At 41.5% G+C, this 16,470-nt stretch overlaps 1 protein-coding gene across 4 annotated transcripts; it reads right to left on the bottom strand.

Moving 5' to 3' along the window:
* Positions 1-2,197: 2,197 nt before the first annotated feature.
* RB195_015914 (uncharacterized protein) lies at positions 2,198-15,910 on the bottom strand (the record flags this gene model as incomplete). Of its 4 annotated transcripts, XM_064206847.1 has the most annotated exons (11): positions 2,198-2,307; positions 2,437-2,542; positions 3,696-3,867; positions 6,300-6,369; positions 9,901-9,934; positions 10,052-10,143; positions 11,190-11,259; positions 11,907-11,915; positions 12,096-12,185; positions 15,736-15,824; positions 15,904-15,910. In XM_064206847.1, the coding sequence occupies 11 exons, from the start codon at positions 15,908-15,910 to the stop codon at positions 2,198-2,200; spliced, it is 849 nt and encodes a 282-aa protein (XP_064062728.1). The 4 variants fall into 4 exon arrangements, with proteins under 4 accessions (XP_064062728.1, XP_064062731.1, XP_064062730.1 ...); XM_064206849.1 differs by lacking the exons at positions 2,198-2,307; positions 2,437-2,542; positions 12,096-12,185; positions 15,736-15,824; positions 15,904-15,910 and adding an exon at positions 3,575-3,637 and having other exon boundaries at positions 11,907-11,912; XM_064206848.1 differs by lacking the exons at positions 2,198-2,307; positions 2,437-2,542; positions 3,696-3,867; ... (3 more) ...; positions 11,190-11,259; positions 11,907-11,915 and having other exon boundaries at positions 12,063-12,185.
* Between the last annotated feature and the right edge of the window lie 560 nt (positions 15,911-16,470).

Below are 16,470 nucleotides of genomic sequence, written 5' to 3'. Positions count from 1 at the left end.
CTTTTCAATAAAGTTTATCATTGTTTTCCTACATGGCGTCCTTTTTCATTATTGAGAGTTTTCTCTTTTGAGAGGTTTATTAGATAGATTTTATTAGACGAACCGGTTCCTTTGCACTAAAAATTAATCAAAATCGCTTTCGTTAACCTTACCAGTAGAAATATGTTGTGTATCTATCTATTACTTTTGCTGACGCCGGGCACATAGAATTCTTGCAGTGCTCGCTTTGTTGTTCGCTACATACCAGCCAGTCTCGCGGGAACCAAAAGCGTGCAGCATCTCCTATTTTCTTCTTCAAAGGAGTCCTTGTAGTTCTTGTCATCACTGTTTTTGTCATTATTTTTAGAGCTTGTACTGTCTCATTTTGCGACTACCGTGCTATATAATAACGGAGCTTATTCTGCCACGTGTATCTGTGTGGGTGTGCCTCAGTCACGAAATTCCAAAAAGAGGGTCCGGCGGGTCAGATTGGTGTGCCAGCATCAGATAGCTATAAGAGGAGGTGCGACGGAAAACATGTCGTCGTATTTGTGTACCAAAGCCAGAAAGCTATAGAACGAGATGTGAAGGATCCGAAGGCGTCGCATTGACGCGCCGTAGTGCAGCAGTATCACGCAGTGACTTCGTGTGTATGTCGCAAAAGGTAAATGGGACGTTGCAGCCGTTTTTTAGCCGTGGCCACTGTTCACGTTACGTTTCACCTCTATGAATGCTCCGCGTCTCTAATTCCTTACACGTCTGCCTCAAGTTGGTAACATTCCCTGCTCAGAAAGTGGACACATGAATGAAACTGCTCGAATAGTAGCCAACAGTTCACATCATCTGTCGTGCAACGTTAACTTTATTAGTACGATGATGTCGTTTACGCCATTTTTATGTTCACACATCATTCTGTGATAACTATTGGGAGAAAGCTGGAAGAAAACTCATACTTAGGGTGAAAGGGATAAACTGTTGGGGAAAAAAGGATAAGGTGTCTAGCGTTAATCAATCCGCTAGGGATGCGCCACCAGGTTCACCTCAATTCAGAATCATTTGAGGTTAATGAACGTGTGAATGGCCTATACAATGACTTGCGTGGGCTAGTATCAGGATAGTATTTTTATCCTCCAAGACAAGTCTGGCACCAATTTATCGATCCCGGAGGGAAAAGAAAGGCTCGGTGACCACTAGGGCGGATTCGAACCTCCGATCGTTTGTGCAGACAGCAGAACCCCCAACCGACTGCACTGCCTGAACCCCACCCCTTAACTTAGGGTTATGCTTTCAAATTGTATCTATGTTATGTTGGTATCGGAGGAGTGTTTGAAGCTGAGGTTTGAATGCTCTTCAAATGTTGAAATGACGCGAATGGAAAGAAAACCATGAAATCTTTCTCTTAAATTTGTAGAAAAAAGGGAAGCCGTTGTTAGGAAAGCAAAATTCGAGTTCTGTAGAAAATGCCACTACTATTAATTTTCATTGATCAGTGAAGGCGAGCGAAGGTAACACCACAGAAGGTCTAAAGAGTGGCTTTAGCCGAACGTTCAGACTAATTTTATAAAAAGAACAGTATAATTATTTGACGAAGGACAGTCATTTACAACCGCTAATTCTCCTGCTCTCTTGTTGAAGAGTCAGTTAACATCCGAAAGGTCAAAATGAAGCTTTCTTTTCATGGTTCTCTGTCCCATGCTGGTTTTGTGTGGTTTTGAGATCGTTACCATTACAGTAATAGTTAGAGTGCTTCAGATCTGTTAAACTGTGAACACTTAATTATGTAGATTTGAGTATGCGGAGATGAGAGGAAGAAGGTGAGAATGGTTGAAGAGTTGCGATTGCACTGCAGTTCAAATCGAAATCGTTGGAGAAAGAGCATTGAGAGAATTCACGTTCATAAACCACAAGCGATTTCTAACTGAAGTCGAAGACTTAGGGAAATTTATTTATTTATTTATTTATTTAGATCAGAAAAAAACTCGACAAATATAAGCACTTGCAGCATCTACATGTGTTCTGAACTATTTTCGTTTTTTTTTTCTTTGCGCTGATGGCCGTGGAAACGTGTAGTTCTTAGTTAGTTGGCGCGAAAGCACCTGCCTAACGACATAAATATCTTCTTTCACTGCTTAGTGTATGCTACAATTGTTCAATTCCGATTTCATTACTTTACGCCTTTAATTCCGAAAATTATTTCAATGTCAGTCGCTGTTTGGCGTCAAAAATTTTCTCGTCCGAAAGAAAAGTAGCAGCTGGTGAGTGGACAGTGTTGTTCTCCCCATTTACATGGTTCGATTCGCGAGCAACGATCTGAGAGTGGCCCGGCGCCTGAAGTTGAGAGAAACCATGAACAGAATCAGGAGTAGGTGTATTGAAAAGTGCCTTCTTAATATTTGATGATTTTTTGTCGTTGCTCACTGAACTGCTTATGAAACATCTCATTTAAAGGCAACGTACCACGATTTTGACGAGGTGCGGGACCCACACCGGAGATGTGGAGCTTGAAACGTAGATTGCGGAATTCAGCGTGGTTCCGCTTGTATTTCATAATCGTCGTGAAAAACTACACTACAGAGCTACGTGTTTTGCTTCTAAAAATAGGAAGTTTCAGGCATGTTCAGATTCATATTTTTCTGCGTCTTAGGTGCTACTGTGATTTAAAAACAATGTCTTTTCTTTTTGATTCAGATGCAGAGATCCGCAAAAGCGTTTGTTCCAATTTTTCTCTCAAGCTGCACTGACATTCAATTCCAGACAACTTAATGTCATAAGCCAAACGGTTTTTCATTATCTCGTTTCACCATTCTAATATTTTATTCCTCTTGTTTTGTTCTTTCTCAGTACTCATTCTCAAATTCTGTTTTTGTTCGAAACTAAAATCTGATAACTTCAAAAACCAAGAAATTCTTTGAACCACTTCTAGCCTGCTATGAGTATTTTTTCTGTTGGTATCAGTAGTTTATCAGCGACTCTTAACTCACGACTAATTCCATGACTTAAAAGAGTCCACCTGCATATTAGCATAATTGAAGACGAATTTTAAAAAATCATTGCTTCTGTGTTTTGTTCAACGGAAATTAGAGGTTACGTAGTTAGGTTGACCTTACTCCCTAGCTACCCTAACTGTTGAACTCAGTGTCCTTGGTGGAGTGCCCAGGTGGATCGCGAGCTATTTATTTTGCTACTAACTTTATCTAAGCAAATCAGCTTGGCATTTTTGTGCAGAGCTTTGAAAAAAACTTTGAATAAACATATACAATTTCCTCTTTCTGGAGGCAATGTTGGATACGTCAAGTGGAATTCAACTTTTCTGGAGAGCCCAAATTTTCGAATTGTCAAGGTTTCTATATCCTCAATTTTGTAGCATGGAAAAAAATTTGTTCTGCAACGGAAAGCATGTTTTGTGTGTCAGCATGGAAAGAAACGTAGAAGAACCTTTTGAAAACGAGTATTATTTGTTGTGTTACTCATAAAAACCAGAGCATTGATCGGGTATGCAGCCACTTCATTCAATGATAGATACATCAATAGTTACTAATCGGATGATTGCATGATGGCCTTATGCAGCTGTTAGAACAAGCAAAGTGTGCATACGTCATTTACGTTTTTTTTTATCTTCTCGACTTGCTGTGTTCTCCCTTTCTGCTGCTCCTTGACTCTGTTTCACTTCTATTCTTCTTCAAACTCTTTTCTCCTGATTTTGTGGTTCTGCTCACCGACTCATTTTCCGTTTTCTCGCTGTCCAAGATTTTTGCGCCTTCGTCATCTGCTTGTTTGTTACTTCTGTTTCGATCTCGAAGTGATTTTACCGTGTAACAAGCAATCACAGCCGGAATGATGGCTAACAGCAGAAGTGCAGCGACAATGGTAAGGATCAGGAAAATTATGCTGAAAAAAGAATGAAAAAGTAGTTTTTAAACAATTAAGGGAAGATAAAATATTTGAAGATATTTTCGCAGAAAATCGCACATGCGTAAAACAGTATGCAAATGCCGAAAGCTTTAAGTTAATTCTATGATTAAATTCTTAACTCGATCGTCTTCAATCCATTAATTTACTATGTAAGAAAATTTTCGGTACTTTCAGGTTTTGATGCTAATGAGTAATGATTATGATAGCTATTATATATTGTATAAGTGTTTTATTTCCTGATCAATTTCGTGACCATTTTTTTTTCGATTTAATCTTTAGAGTTGCAAGAAATTATGAAAACTAATGGACTAATGAGTATTTTAATAATCTTCTTTTTTTTTGTTCAAAAGTGTACTGAAGATTAAATTCGAATTAACAAAAGAGCACATAAACACACCCAGACGTTTTTCTTTTGTCTGAATTTCGTGTTATGTTTGTTGTTTTTATTTTGATTTGATATAAAAAAAAATTGACGATATTGTGATCTGTCAACCAACAAGTAGGGATAGAGGTGTGATTTACGAGAATGATTGTGACTATACGTAATCTTTGATACTAGAAAATCTAATCTAGAAAATCGTAATCTAGAAAAACGCCTGAGAAACAGCCAACTGTGATTCCGTTCCCTTAACAATGCAACTAACTACGATTAATAAACTGAGGGCAATCTGCAACGCTTTTACATTGTGTGATCGAAAGAGTTTTTTCTGCTTATTTGAGTTAAATTATTTAGATCACGGATGTTGGAGAAGGACGAAACTGATTGGGTTCTATCACTTTATAAGTAGCGTCGTGGGTGAACGGGTTCACACAATGTTGTTCCACATGTCTTTTTCTGGAGAGCTAAGGGGAAGAAACTGCACCGAGAGCTATCAGGCTCGTACTCACAAACTACATGCATACCCCTACCTGTTCGAGGAGAGGTCACAACATTGCCAATTTTGTTTGCTTAGCAAAATAAACACGTACATGTTAAATTAGATACTCCAAAAGGAACAACGAAGATTGCAAAGGAGATAAAGATTTACAGTTAGGGGCAGCATATCACGAATCTCTAAGGGAATCCATGGAAAAAGCTAGAGATAGAGTTGTAGATTGCGGTATCACGAGTGGTCCCGCTCACCTCTCCCTAATCATCCCAAAAAACGGCGTGGAATGTGTTTTAGTTCCAATGGAGAACATTATAACGCTCCTCTATGAGTGGGTTCTGGTCCCTCAGCAACCTATTCATAAGTTTCACCTGGATAGGCGGTCCAGCACAACTCACTGGCTCTCGACACCTGCACAGCCGGACGCGGCGCGTGTACAAACATGAAGCGTTGCAACTGGAATCGTCGTGAAAAGCGGAGTCTTTGACGCCGTTTTTTTCCACAAAAAATAAGGGGGAGATGAGTGCCTTGATCCCGGAATCTACAACCCCATATAGAGCTTGTCGAGATCCATACCACGTCAGATTTGTGGGGTGATGCCTTCAAGTCAGTACAAAATTAGATTTGTAACTTCTTGGCAATCCAGAGCTCTTCCTTTCAAAGCAAAAGAAATTGAAGGTGTTATTAACCTTTCACAAAGAGATAGGGTTGAGGGTGTGGTTAATGAGTATGACTACTTGATTCTCCTAATTGTTCAGAAAAACGGCGCACGAAATGAGTTTATTGTACCGAACACCCCTACGAGGCACCAAGTGGTGCGCCGTCTCTGCAAGAGCAAGATACGGCAAATTTACTACTACTAGCGGACAGTCAGTGAGATCCAGACGCTGTCTCGCTTCTCGCTGGTGGCAGAAGCGGCTTGTATGCTTTCTCTCGCACACTTGCTACATAATTAGGTGTTTCGTATGAAAGTACGGTTACACAGGTCTGTCTTCAACTTCGATATTTTAGACACTTAGAGGGATTGAGCTTCGTTGCGCTCATATTTGCAAACAACAGTTTTAGCCCTATCTGGATGTGGAAATATCTCGACACCCGCTATTTCGTGGAATACTGCCTTTAAAAGCATCACTCACGAATCTGGGATGCTGCGGGTTTCAGGTGGGTTATACCTATACGGGGTCGTAGATTATGAAAAGGAGGGTGATTCCATCCATTTCTTCCTAATTGCCGTAAATAACGGCCCGGAGGGTGCGGCGCGTGCACAAGGGTGGCGCACTCCAATCGAACTTGTTGTAGAGAAGAGCGCCCGGAACGCTCGAAGCCGCATCTTCCGGGCCGTTTTTACGGCAATCAGAAAGAAAGACGGAGTCACCCTGCTCCCAATAATCACGACCCCGTATAGGCATAATCCTTCTGAAACCCGCACCACCCCTATCTCGTGGGGTGATGCCTTTAAACATGCAGCTTAGCTTTCTACTAGTTTACCACGAATAATTATGAGAATGGAAAAATATATGGAAGTCGTGAATAACTTACAAATTGATGTCAAACGCTTCTTCGTTAGAGTCTTTGTAGTCATAGTGGCCCGCTTGGTGCCTAGCTTGTGCTGAACTGTGGATTTACTAAGGCCCATTCTCTTACTGCTAAACGGAATAGAAAAACAAGACAAAGAAGGAGGCAACGTATCAGCTTCCTTTGAAAGGATTACATAAAGTAATCTCTGAGTTCCTCCAACTGGACACATAGACACATACACAAACTTAATCTGCTGCTATCACGTCATACTGGTAATGCAGTTGCGCCTGTAGGGTTTTCCACACTATTGCGATGTGGTAGAAGGGGAGTCAGACGAAAGAAATGTATGGTCGGGCCAAAATTTCATGAAGCTCGGTGTGGTTGCGTAAGCGGCTGCAGTGTGGTGAAAAGTAGCGATTAGGATCGAGGACTCTAGTTGGCACCGCTCTTCGCTGCAACTCGCTATGGTTCCACTTGGATCCCAGCGACTAGCTCCTTGCGCACCGCTTCGAGCAAAACTGCTTACGCAACTGCACCGAGCTTCATGACGTTTTAACAACGCCGACTATGACAGTTTTGGTATTGTTGTCGACGAGCACGAATAAATAGCGGCGCAGTGTCGTGTACACTTAAATGGGTGGGAGGGAAAACTCTGAGAATGTTGAAGAGGCAGAATTGCTGAAGTGCACATTCAGATACACACTTGCTCTGCTATAAACTCAAGATCTCGCCACAACCTTAGCTAAAACCTGAGGCCCTCCTTGTTCCTGGGAGGTTTGCTTCAACAAACACCTTTTGGAAACGATTTTTGGTAAGATTGATTTTGGAAACGATTTTCGGTACGAATGTCGAAGACTAATTGTCGAATTCTTTGTGGAAGCAACTGTCATCGGGTAATTCATAAAAAATGTAGCGGAAAATTCTTTTCTATCGGTTCTTCGCTTCGGCTGTAAAAGTAAGAAAATATTTCTTCTTCTTTCATCATCCTTTCTTTTCTTCATTCCACTTACGAATGGAGGGAATTCTTTTTCTAACAGTCCATGAGAGCGGATGCATAAAAAGAAATCGGAAATGCAGTTAACCATTTGAGTGACATCTGTAGAAGAACATCCATGTTTGATTACCTTGATTACCTTGACTCCCGCTGTTCTTCGAACTGGTCGAGTGGGGGCCAGTAATTTTTCCATTTGTCTTTATCGTGTTCAGAGTCGCCCCGTGGTTCCTCGTGGGACACAAAGAGCATCAAATTTTTCTTTGGAGGACTCCGTAAACAGATCTGACCATCGCGTTGGTCGGTCTTCCTGTAGTGGGCTCAGTATCTCGTGGAACCCCGTAGTCATGACTCTGGTCCAACGGTTGTCGTTGAATCACGTCATTGAATCGCGCATCACGTGTAGGGCCCACTTTATTTTACTTTCATTGTTCATCTTTTTCAGATTTAGCTTTTTGGATCTTCTTTGGATTACCGATTCGTCTTTTTCAGATTCAGCTGAAGATCGATGCATCCGCATGCTCCGTCGATTTCTGACCGATTCTTCAGCTGAAAGGTGATTTGGTCTTCAGTTGAATCTAGAGAAGACGATGTTCTAGATGTGGTCAAAGTGGGTCAATGTGGAGTCATCAGAAGGCGAAGATGGTGTTGCTGTCGACAATCAACCTTCACTACTATGTCGTCTCATCCCACCTTTCGCACTGCGTTCTCGAAAGTGGCCATGAATATTGTAGGTGTGACCCTATTAGGGCACTCTCTTCACGTCGATGATGATATTCTTGTAAAAGTGCGAAATTCCGGTGGTGAAGTTACTGCTTACTGTTACTTACTGTTTCCAGTGATGAACTCTCGAAGTATTTTAATGTAGTGAGTAGATTGGTTCGCTTTTGTTATGCAAGGCTTCCATGACCGCTTCCGTCTCAACTAAAAGAGTCGAAGGCCTTCTTCAAGTCGATAAAGATGAGACAGAGCGGCATTCCATGTCCTCGCGATACTTCTATGAGTTTTTTCCATGAGTTGAAAAGGTGTGCGTATGGTCATACTTGCTGAACCTCCTTCAAAACACTGCTTGTCGCATAGCTGTCCTTCATCCAGAACTTTTTTAATCCTATTAAGGATCACTCTTGTAAAGAGCTTGTAGATGACGGATTGTAGATTATGCGGTAGTTGCCGATGTCTTGTGGATCTCCCTTCTTATACAATAACACGGTCTTGCTGGTCTTCCACTGTTTATGAACCTTGCGTTCTGACAGGTAGCGTGTAAGGAGCCTCACCAGAGTGTTGATGAGTACTGACGGAAGGCTCTTCAGGTGTTTTGTTCTTATTCTGTAGGGACCAGGTGCCTTGCGATTTCTTATCGACATGATAGCATATCGTACATCCGACGGGAGAACCTCTGGAATGACATGTTTGTTTGCCCTCAGATGGTGAGGAGGCAAGTGGACATTGTTCCCTTTGGGTTCCAAAGAGCAGTCATCCTCGTCTTGCGATTGGCGAAGTCTCGAAGGGGATAACAGACGCTTCTTCATGCCTCTGCAGCTTCAGCCAGCACTTTTGCTCTTCTCTCTTAGGTCTTCCTTTATCGCCTTTCTGCAAAGCCTTGCGAGCTCGAAGGTGGGTATTTTGTTGCTTGCGGCTCGCGCTGCTTCACGCTGGCGTATCACCTCAAACGTTTTGAAAGACAGGTGTCTCTTTATGGTTTTGAGACCCTCAGCCTTCTTCGTATAGTCGTGAAGGTGTTCAACGAGCTGGTCGTATTCCTCGTCGATGTTGTCCATTGCGGAATCTTATCAAAAATCCGGGTAGGGTAGCGAAAAAGTAACAGGTTGTGACAATTCTGAGAATTTGCTTTGCGAGTTTTGCGGCTTTATCTCGCTTCCATGTGAAGGAAAATCTCCCTCGGAGGAGGCAATAGCCTGATTCCGCATAGAGCTTGGAGCAAAAGCGACATTATGTACAACCTTTTACTGAGGAGGATGTGGTCAAGTTCGTTAAGGTACCATCTACCGGGTGATTCCCAGCGTTCAGCGTAGAGAGGAGGGCTTGCGAGTTCCCATTGGTGGTCTTAGTCGTCATAAACGTGAATCCACGTTAATCCAAACATTGATTCACTGGACTTCTCAGTATGGTTTGGTCAGTGAGGTTCATATGTACGTTTGAAAATATTTTGGTGTTATGAAATCCTTGTAGTAGAATTTCGGATTAACACTGTTGCGAGTGTAGCTCAGTGAGTAAAAACACTGAGCTGGGCACCTGCAAGTCATTGTAAGGCTGCACCCGCGTTCGTAAACTTCAAACGATTACGAATTGAAGAGAATTCGGTTGCGCGCTCGAAGCGGATTGATTGACGCCAGACACTTTAGCATTTATTCTTCTATCAACTCTGCTTCAGCGAATGTTTTGTATGGAACTGCAGGGAACATTTGATGGATTGTTTCGCACATCAAATCCGATGCACTGTTCGAAGCTGATTGCTGCCTTTAACTGCATGCTCATCAATTGAACTGAATTTTGTGGTTAGATATAGTTTTTTTTGTTGTATCTGTACATATACACGTGCGTTATTATATGGGAAAAATTGTTTTTACGATGTCCTTCTCCGCTGCCAAACGTTCAAACAAACAATCTTACCTCTTGCTAATTGTATATCTCCAGTTGTGTGGTCCTGAAAATAAGTTAAAGAATATTAAACGAATCTGTTGTTTCAAATATTGTATTTTAAGTTATCGATCTCTAAACGTAATTCTAAGGATTTTCTATTTTACATATAAAATACCTTTACCTGCACGGACTCCGTTATCAAAGTTTCAGTTGTAGTCTCGGAATCCGTTGTCGAAGTTTCAATCGTGGTCTCCGGATGGGGTAGGCCAGGAACTTAAAACCCATTTTCCTTTTAAATGTAATATTAATGATGAACATATGAGTTTGGGAACTTATGTTCCCAGTAAACTATGAAATTTCATTTCAACGAAGTTTGTTGCGAACTTATTGGGATTCAGTTCAAAAGTTGACGATATTCTTGGAAGTTCTATTAAAGATCAAGATGGTCAGTATTGTGTCAGTATTACGAGTAGTAAATGTAAAACCTTTCTTTACACGTGATTTTTCCGAGCCAAATAACTAATAATGGACTTTTTGCGGAATTGATTATAGTTTACCGGAAGTGGTTATGATTTACGGGCGCTGGTCATGATTCCTCGCTGTATAGTCGGGTCAAAACGACATGAAGCACGTTGAAATTGCGTATGTCAGGAGTATCTTACGAATCATTTTCAAAAAAAAAATTAGTTGAAGCCGCGTAATTATGTACAACTGGAGCATATTTTTAGAAGAAAACAGATGAGGATACTGTATTTTTCACATGTTGCAATAAGCAATAGTCGCAAAAAGTGCATAAAATAAAATTTCGACTTTTCTAATCACTTGATGGCTACTTTGAAACGGCATTCTTTATCATGTAAGGAAAATAACAACTAATGAAAAACGGATAATAACGATCAACGACTCACCGGGGACTAATGATATTCTAGTTTAAAGGCATCACCCCACGAATCTGAAGTGGTGCAGCTTTCAGGTGGAGTATTCGTATACGGAATGGGAGACTATGGAGAGGGGGGTGATTCCGTCCATTTCTTTCTCCCTAATTGCCGTAAAAAAAACCCGGAAGATACGGCTTCAGGCGTTCTGGCGCACTATTTTCTACAAGGAGTTCGACTCTTGCGGGCCGTTTTTTACGGCAATTAGGAAGAAATGGACGGAATCACCCCCCTCTCCATAGTCTCCCATCCCGTATACGAATACTCCACCTGAAAGCTGCACCACTTCAGATTCGTGGGGTGATGCCTTTAAGGTGCGTTTTTTACAGTTTTTTAGTTGAACATTGTCCTGTAGGATTTTTCTTAGATAAGGTCAGAACTTACGTGTTTTCAGGTATTCCGTTACGCAGTCGAAAATGGTTTGGTTGTCAACCGTAGATTTTGACCACCTTTTCTGTAATTTTTTGGTATCAATTTTTACGCATTCAACTATACGAATATATGTCATATGTTTTTTAGCAATTTAAATCTCTATTTATATCATAGGGCTTAGAAAAGTATTGAATCTTGATGTACAGGGTAGTCGGCCGCGTGTGACACAATCGGTAAGAGGTTCTGTTGTGAGCGCACGATCTATCGATGGTTCGAAGCTAACTAATGCCAGCCAAGTTTTTCATCTCTTCGACGTCAATAAATTGGCACCAGACTTATGCGAAAATGAGGAGCCAACCCTAGGTTCTTTTGTGCCTATGAGCTCGTGTGATGCATAAGGGCGCTAATAATTTTCCTTCTCACCTCGTTTTAATTACAGAAGTTTGTAAAAGCTGATTGTTCAATTCTCATTCCCAGTTTATAGAAAAAAGAACTCGGTTTAGTTACCCTAACTTGGACAGGTTGTCAGGTTTTGTGAAAGTATGATTAATTCTTTTCTTCCTTAGACTGTGTGTACACAAATCAATCTATTCGGTCGCTTCTTACCACCTAAACATTGTGACAGAAAGAACAAGCCTGCCATCTTGAAAATTCTTCATTCGTTTCTGTCGTTTTTCTGAACTCAGCGCAAAGAATCCTAAGAACAGGGTGAAAACAAGTGGCACTCACCCGCATGAGCTCAATATTTCCGTTGCACAAATCAGATCTGCACGAGCAGACGAATCGGTCACGAGCAGCCCAACAACGTTTGGCATACCGAAATTATAAGTATTTTGTTCAACATCGTTGATTTTTTGAGCAGAAGAGCTAATCTTCGCTTTACTTCTAGATTTTGTTCAAAATCTGTGGAAAACTTACATAGGGATCCACATCGAACACATGATATAAAGGAGGGTGTTGAAATTCACACGGTCCTACGGGTTCAAACGAGCACATGAAAGCTGATGGCTAAATTTACACGAGTTGATAAGAGCTATTCAAATATAGGTGATAATTCTATAGTTAGAATGTATCACTGGATGGACTCTCAATTGAAGTACCTAAAGAACTTCTTCTCTTACTTCTACGTCTACAATTTATAGCTGACCATCTTTGTAAACAAAAAAATTAAAAACAATTGTGCCTTTTGGCACAAACTAAGTGACTGACAGTAGCGAATAACGAATTTTAGTGTATACGAGATCTATACGAACAATTACAGACGTTTGTAGCTACTTTTGTTTAAATAATAGGCTTAAGTCACCACACCTCTTTACTACGTTATGTTCTAGAAAGATCAACTTAACAGGATGCGGAGGAACGTAACAAAAACTACTGTATTAAAAGGTTAAAATACAGGTGGACGTGTTATTTCGCTTCTAATTTATTTCGGCGAGAATACACAAAGTGTATTTTCGTTTGGAAGTGTGGATACAGCAGGATCAGAACGACATGAAGCACGGTGGAGTTGCGTAAACGGGTGCGTTTGAAGCGAAGCGGAAGAGAAAGCGGTTGAAATCGATTTGGGACTATCGCGAACTGCGGCTAAGAATGGTACTACCAAGCGTCCCTCCTCGATCTTATCCGCTTCTCTGCACCTACCGCATCGAGCGAGCCGCTTACGCAACTGCACTGTGCTGCACGTAGTTTTGAACTTACTATACAGATTCAGATTCATTACACATATTACCCACATAGAACCCACTTAGGTGGATCTTCTTTACCGGCCCTATGAACCCCAGCATTATTTTCATTCATTTCTTTCTCTCCCAATCGTCATCTAAGAAATTCGTCAGTTTTGTAAACAACGTTAAAGAGGTCCAGATCCTTAAGCCCTATCCAGCCGAGAGACACTGCTCCATCCGTGTTGCAAAAATTCTCTTGGCGGTCCCTCTTGTGGGAATTTGCAATATTAAAACAACTCTTTAGTTAATCTATTGCAGCTCGTCCTCAGAGTCACTGAACTGTTTCAACTTAGCATCGAATTTGGTGACAAAGAGAGGACATTTTCCCCAGCTCAGGAAATTGGGAAAACCAGTGGTTATTGTGTTTGCTGGTTAAGCATAAACACACATTAACCTCATAAACATCTTTCAAGCGCTGTGCTGCTGGCAGGTCAATTCTCAGTTGCGGCAAAACTATTAGTAACCCCACTGCAACACGCAGGAGCGCTGGAAGAACTATCGAATTAAAAGCGTTAACGCAAAAATCTTGGTTCGATAGTCTGTCCACAGCTTTCCTGATTGGCCCGAACACAGCCACACTGCTCCTATTCTTCTGTTGAATTTTCAAGGCACTAGAAGAACTATCGAATTGAAAGCGTTGACGCAAAAGTTTTTGTCCGGCAGTTAGTCCACAGCTCACATGTGGAGCCTCCGTTATTTAGGAATCTTTTTGTTGTGTTCCTGTTCTGTTGTTTTTTATTACAATGGACTTCAAGTCGAACTTCGGCTTTAAGGTTTTATTAACCCGTTTTGGACAACACTGTGATTTGCGGGAGTTAGTCCAGATGTGTCAAGCCAGTGTTTTTAGGAGATCTATAAATTAAAAACCTTGCGAAAATATCGGTTTGGGGGTCAAATATGTTGCGGCGTGTGCTTACACTCACAGCGCAGCCACTCACGACATGCAAAATGATATTGGTTCTGATTTATATGTCTTTTAGGTTTCCCAGCTCCCGTCCAGCGTTTCTTTTTTTGTGAGTTATTCGTTTTATGGGTTTCCTTTGATATCGTTTGTTGTACCTTCTACCATCCTTTGTTGTTGCATGTACATGATCATCCGAACAATTGGATGCTAGAGAGGGGAAGCGTAACGCGTACTTGAAACGTTCTTACCAGATAATTTCATTTTGAGGGTCCGAAACAAGTAATAAACATGCTAGAAGAAACATGTAAACCTCAAAGCAAGCAATCATCTAGTGTAGTTTCTAACCAAGCTATAGTAGGGTCAACACCGCAGCAGCTTGAAGGCATCACCCCACGAATCTGAGGTGGTGCAGATTTCAGATGGAGTATTCGTATACGGGATGGGAGACTATGGAGACGGGGGTGGTTTCGCTCATCTCTCCCTGCATCGCTGCAAACAGCAGCCTCCAGAATGCTGTTTTGCACGACACCATCTATTGCAACCCTCCACCCCTTGCGCCGCCTCCGCCCTGCGATTCGTCAAAAATCAATTCGGATTGCCCCGATGGGCAGTAAGGGACGCTACGCGTGCAAGGGTGGCGCGGTGCAATAGAAGTCATCATGCAAAACAACATTCAGGGCCGGCTGCTTGCAGTGGTTCAGGGAGAAATGAGCGGAACCACCACCCTCTCCATAATCTACGACCCCGTATACGGATACTCCATCTGAAATCCGTAACACCCCAGATTCGTGGTATGCTGCCTTTAAGATCGAGGTGGGACCTTTGCGAAATTCAGCGGAGAACAGCGATAGCAAGGGCCCCCACACGATCCTAACCGCTGCGCTCTACTGCACCGTTTGGAGCGCAACCGCTTACGTAACTTACAAAGTGTTTTCAGTTGTTTTTCAGTGTATGATTCCATTCCACCAATGCAGTTCTTAGTTTTGCAGCTACGCGTTGTACCATATAATCAAGTCTACGAATGTAGGGAGTGTGAGACGTCTGCAACGAACCATGCAAACACTTTTAATGTATGCGATCTCCTCAAGTCATTTTAGCTCTCACGACTGATCGCACGCGTGAAACTGTGTGCGATCTTTAATACAGCGATCTATCACGTTTGAAGAGATCTATGAAAACAGTTTGGACTGGGTATAACGTACTCGGTAAGAGGATGGGTTGTGACAACACGATCTATCGATCGTTTGAAATTGGCCTAGTCCCAGCGAAGCTTTTGCCTATCAGAGTCGAGAAATTGGTGCCAGATTTGTCTAGGTTGATCTGATTTGAGACATCTGCTCTCCTTCGCAACTAATTAGAAGGGTGTACTCGTTCTTGAAACTCCAAACGATTCTGAATTAAGTTTATAAGCGTGGGCGCAGCCCATCAGGGATTGGTCATCCCTTCCTTTTTCATGAAAACAGCTGAAGTTTGAATTTTTTTTCCGAAATTAAATTTCCCTTCGGCTTACTTAGTATCCGGGATCGACCACAACCAGTTCGTTGCAATATCGGCACGAATTACCAACTGCGTTTTCATTTTTGATATGTGCTTATAATTTTAGTGTAGGGAATTGGAACGGTGAATGTTAGTCGCCATCGCCAACGATGTAGTGTAGCCTTAGCCTCAGATGTGGCGGCCTTCTATGTAGCAACCAACAAGTTGCCCTTTGGGTCCTTTGATTTCAAGTGTTTCTGTTTTTGTGAATTTTCTTGTATGTATCATAGAATGATTCCACCTGACAGGTACCTTCCTTTCTCTGGCTCTCCGGTGGTTTCTAGTAAATCTTGCATTGTTCTAGTCATAATGGAAAATAGATGTACCGTAGAAGTGGGCGAATATATTAGTTGGTCTTATGCACCTTTCCGCATACTGGATCAACTCCACTTACGTTTACTTCCACCGTCACAACTTCTGCTCCTTTCCCTTTGTAACAATGGAGGCAGTTCACGTTTAGAGGTAAGAGCAATACTAGTAGAGCTAAAATTTTTTGCATGTAGCATGAGTAATCCTCATTTTCTAATGATTCTTGTTCAACCACTGAAAAATTGACACTCACGAATCATGAAGTGCCGCTAATTCTGAACTGTGGATAGAAATGAATCTAACCTTCCAATTGTTCTGAGTGACTATCTCAAGTGAAACGATATCATTTAGTAGAGTTAATTTGAATTGTCGTTAAATCTTCGGATGTTGGATGATCAACGTTGACTAGATTGTTAGGAGGATTATTAGGTCGTTGTTGTTGTCAATCTCTGGTAGCAGTAATCATCTTTAAAAGGACACAGAAAATTAGCTCATAAGTGATTTATGCTCTCCAGTCTCTCACCTCGATCTATACAGAACTCTCGAACTGTTAGCGCACTTAGAAAACAACAAATACAAGCCACTGTTAATCACATGAAAAGAAACTGGTAACAGCACCTAATAAACGCAATCACCCAACCAATTATTTCAAAAAATTCTACCAGAAGTTTTATTTGCAAGAGTTTTCATAGGATTCCCAATTGGCTGTCCTGTAGGTTAAAGCCGGAGCAGGTCTCGATGGATTGCCGTGTAGTTCGTTTTTAATGAACTATTTCTGTAGGATAATGAGGCGGTTCTTTTTCTTTCCAGGTTCTGACAA

The sequence above is a fragment of the Necator americanus genome, chromosome V (genome assembly GCF_031761385.1).
Source record: "Necator americanus strain Aroian chromosome V, whole genome shotgun sequence".
NCBI classification, from domain to species: domain Eukaryota; kingdom Metazoa; phylum Nematoda; class Chromadorea; order Rhabditida; family Ancylostomatidae; genus Necator; species Necator americanus.
Note: the sequence above shows the minus strand (reverse complement) of the source record. Positions and strands in the feature narration are given on the sequence as shown.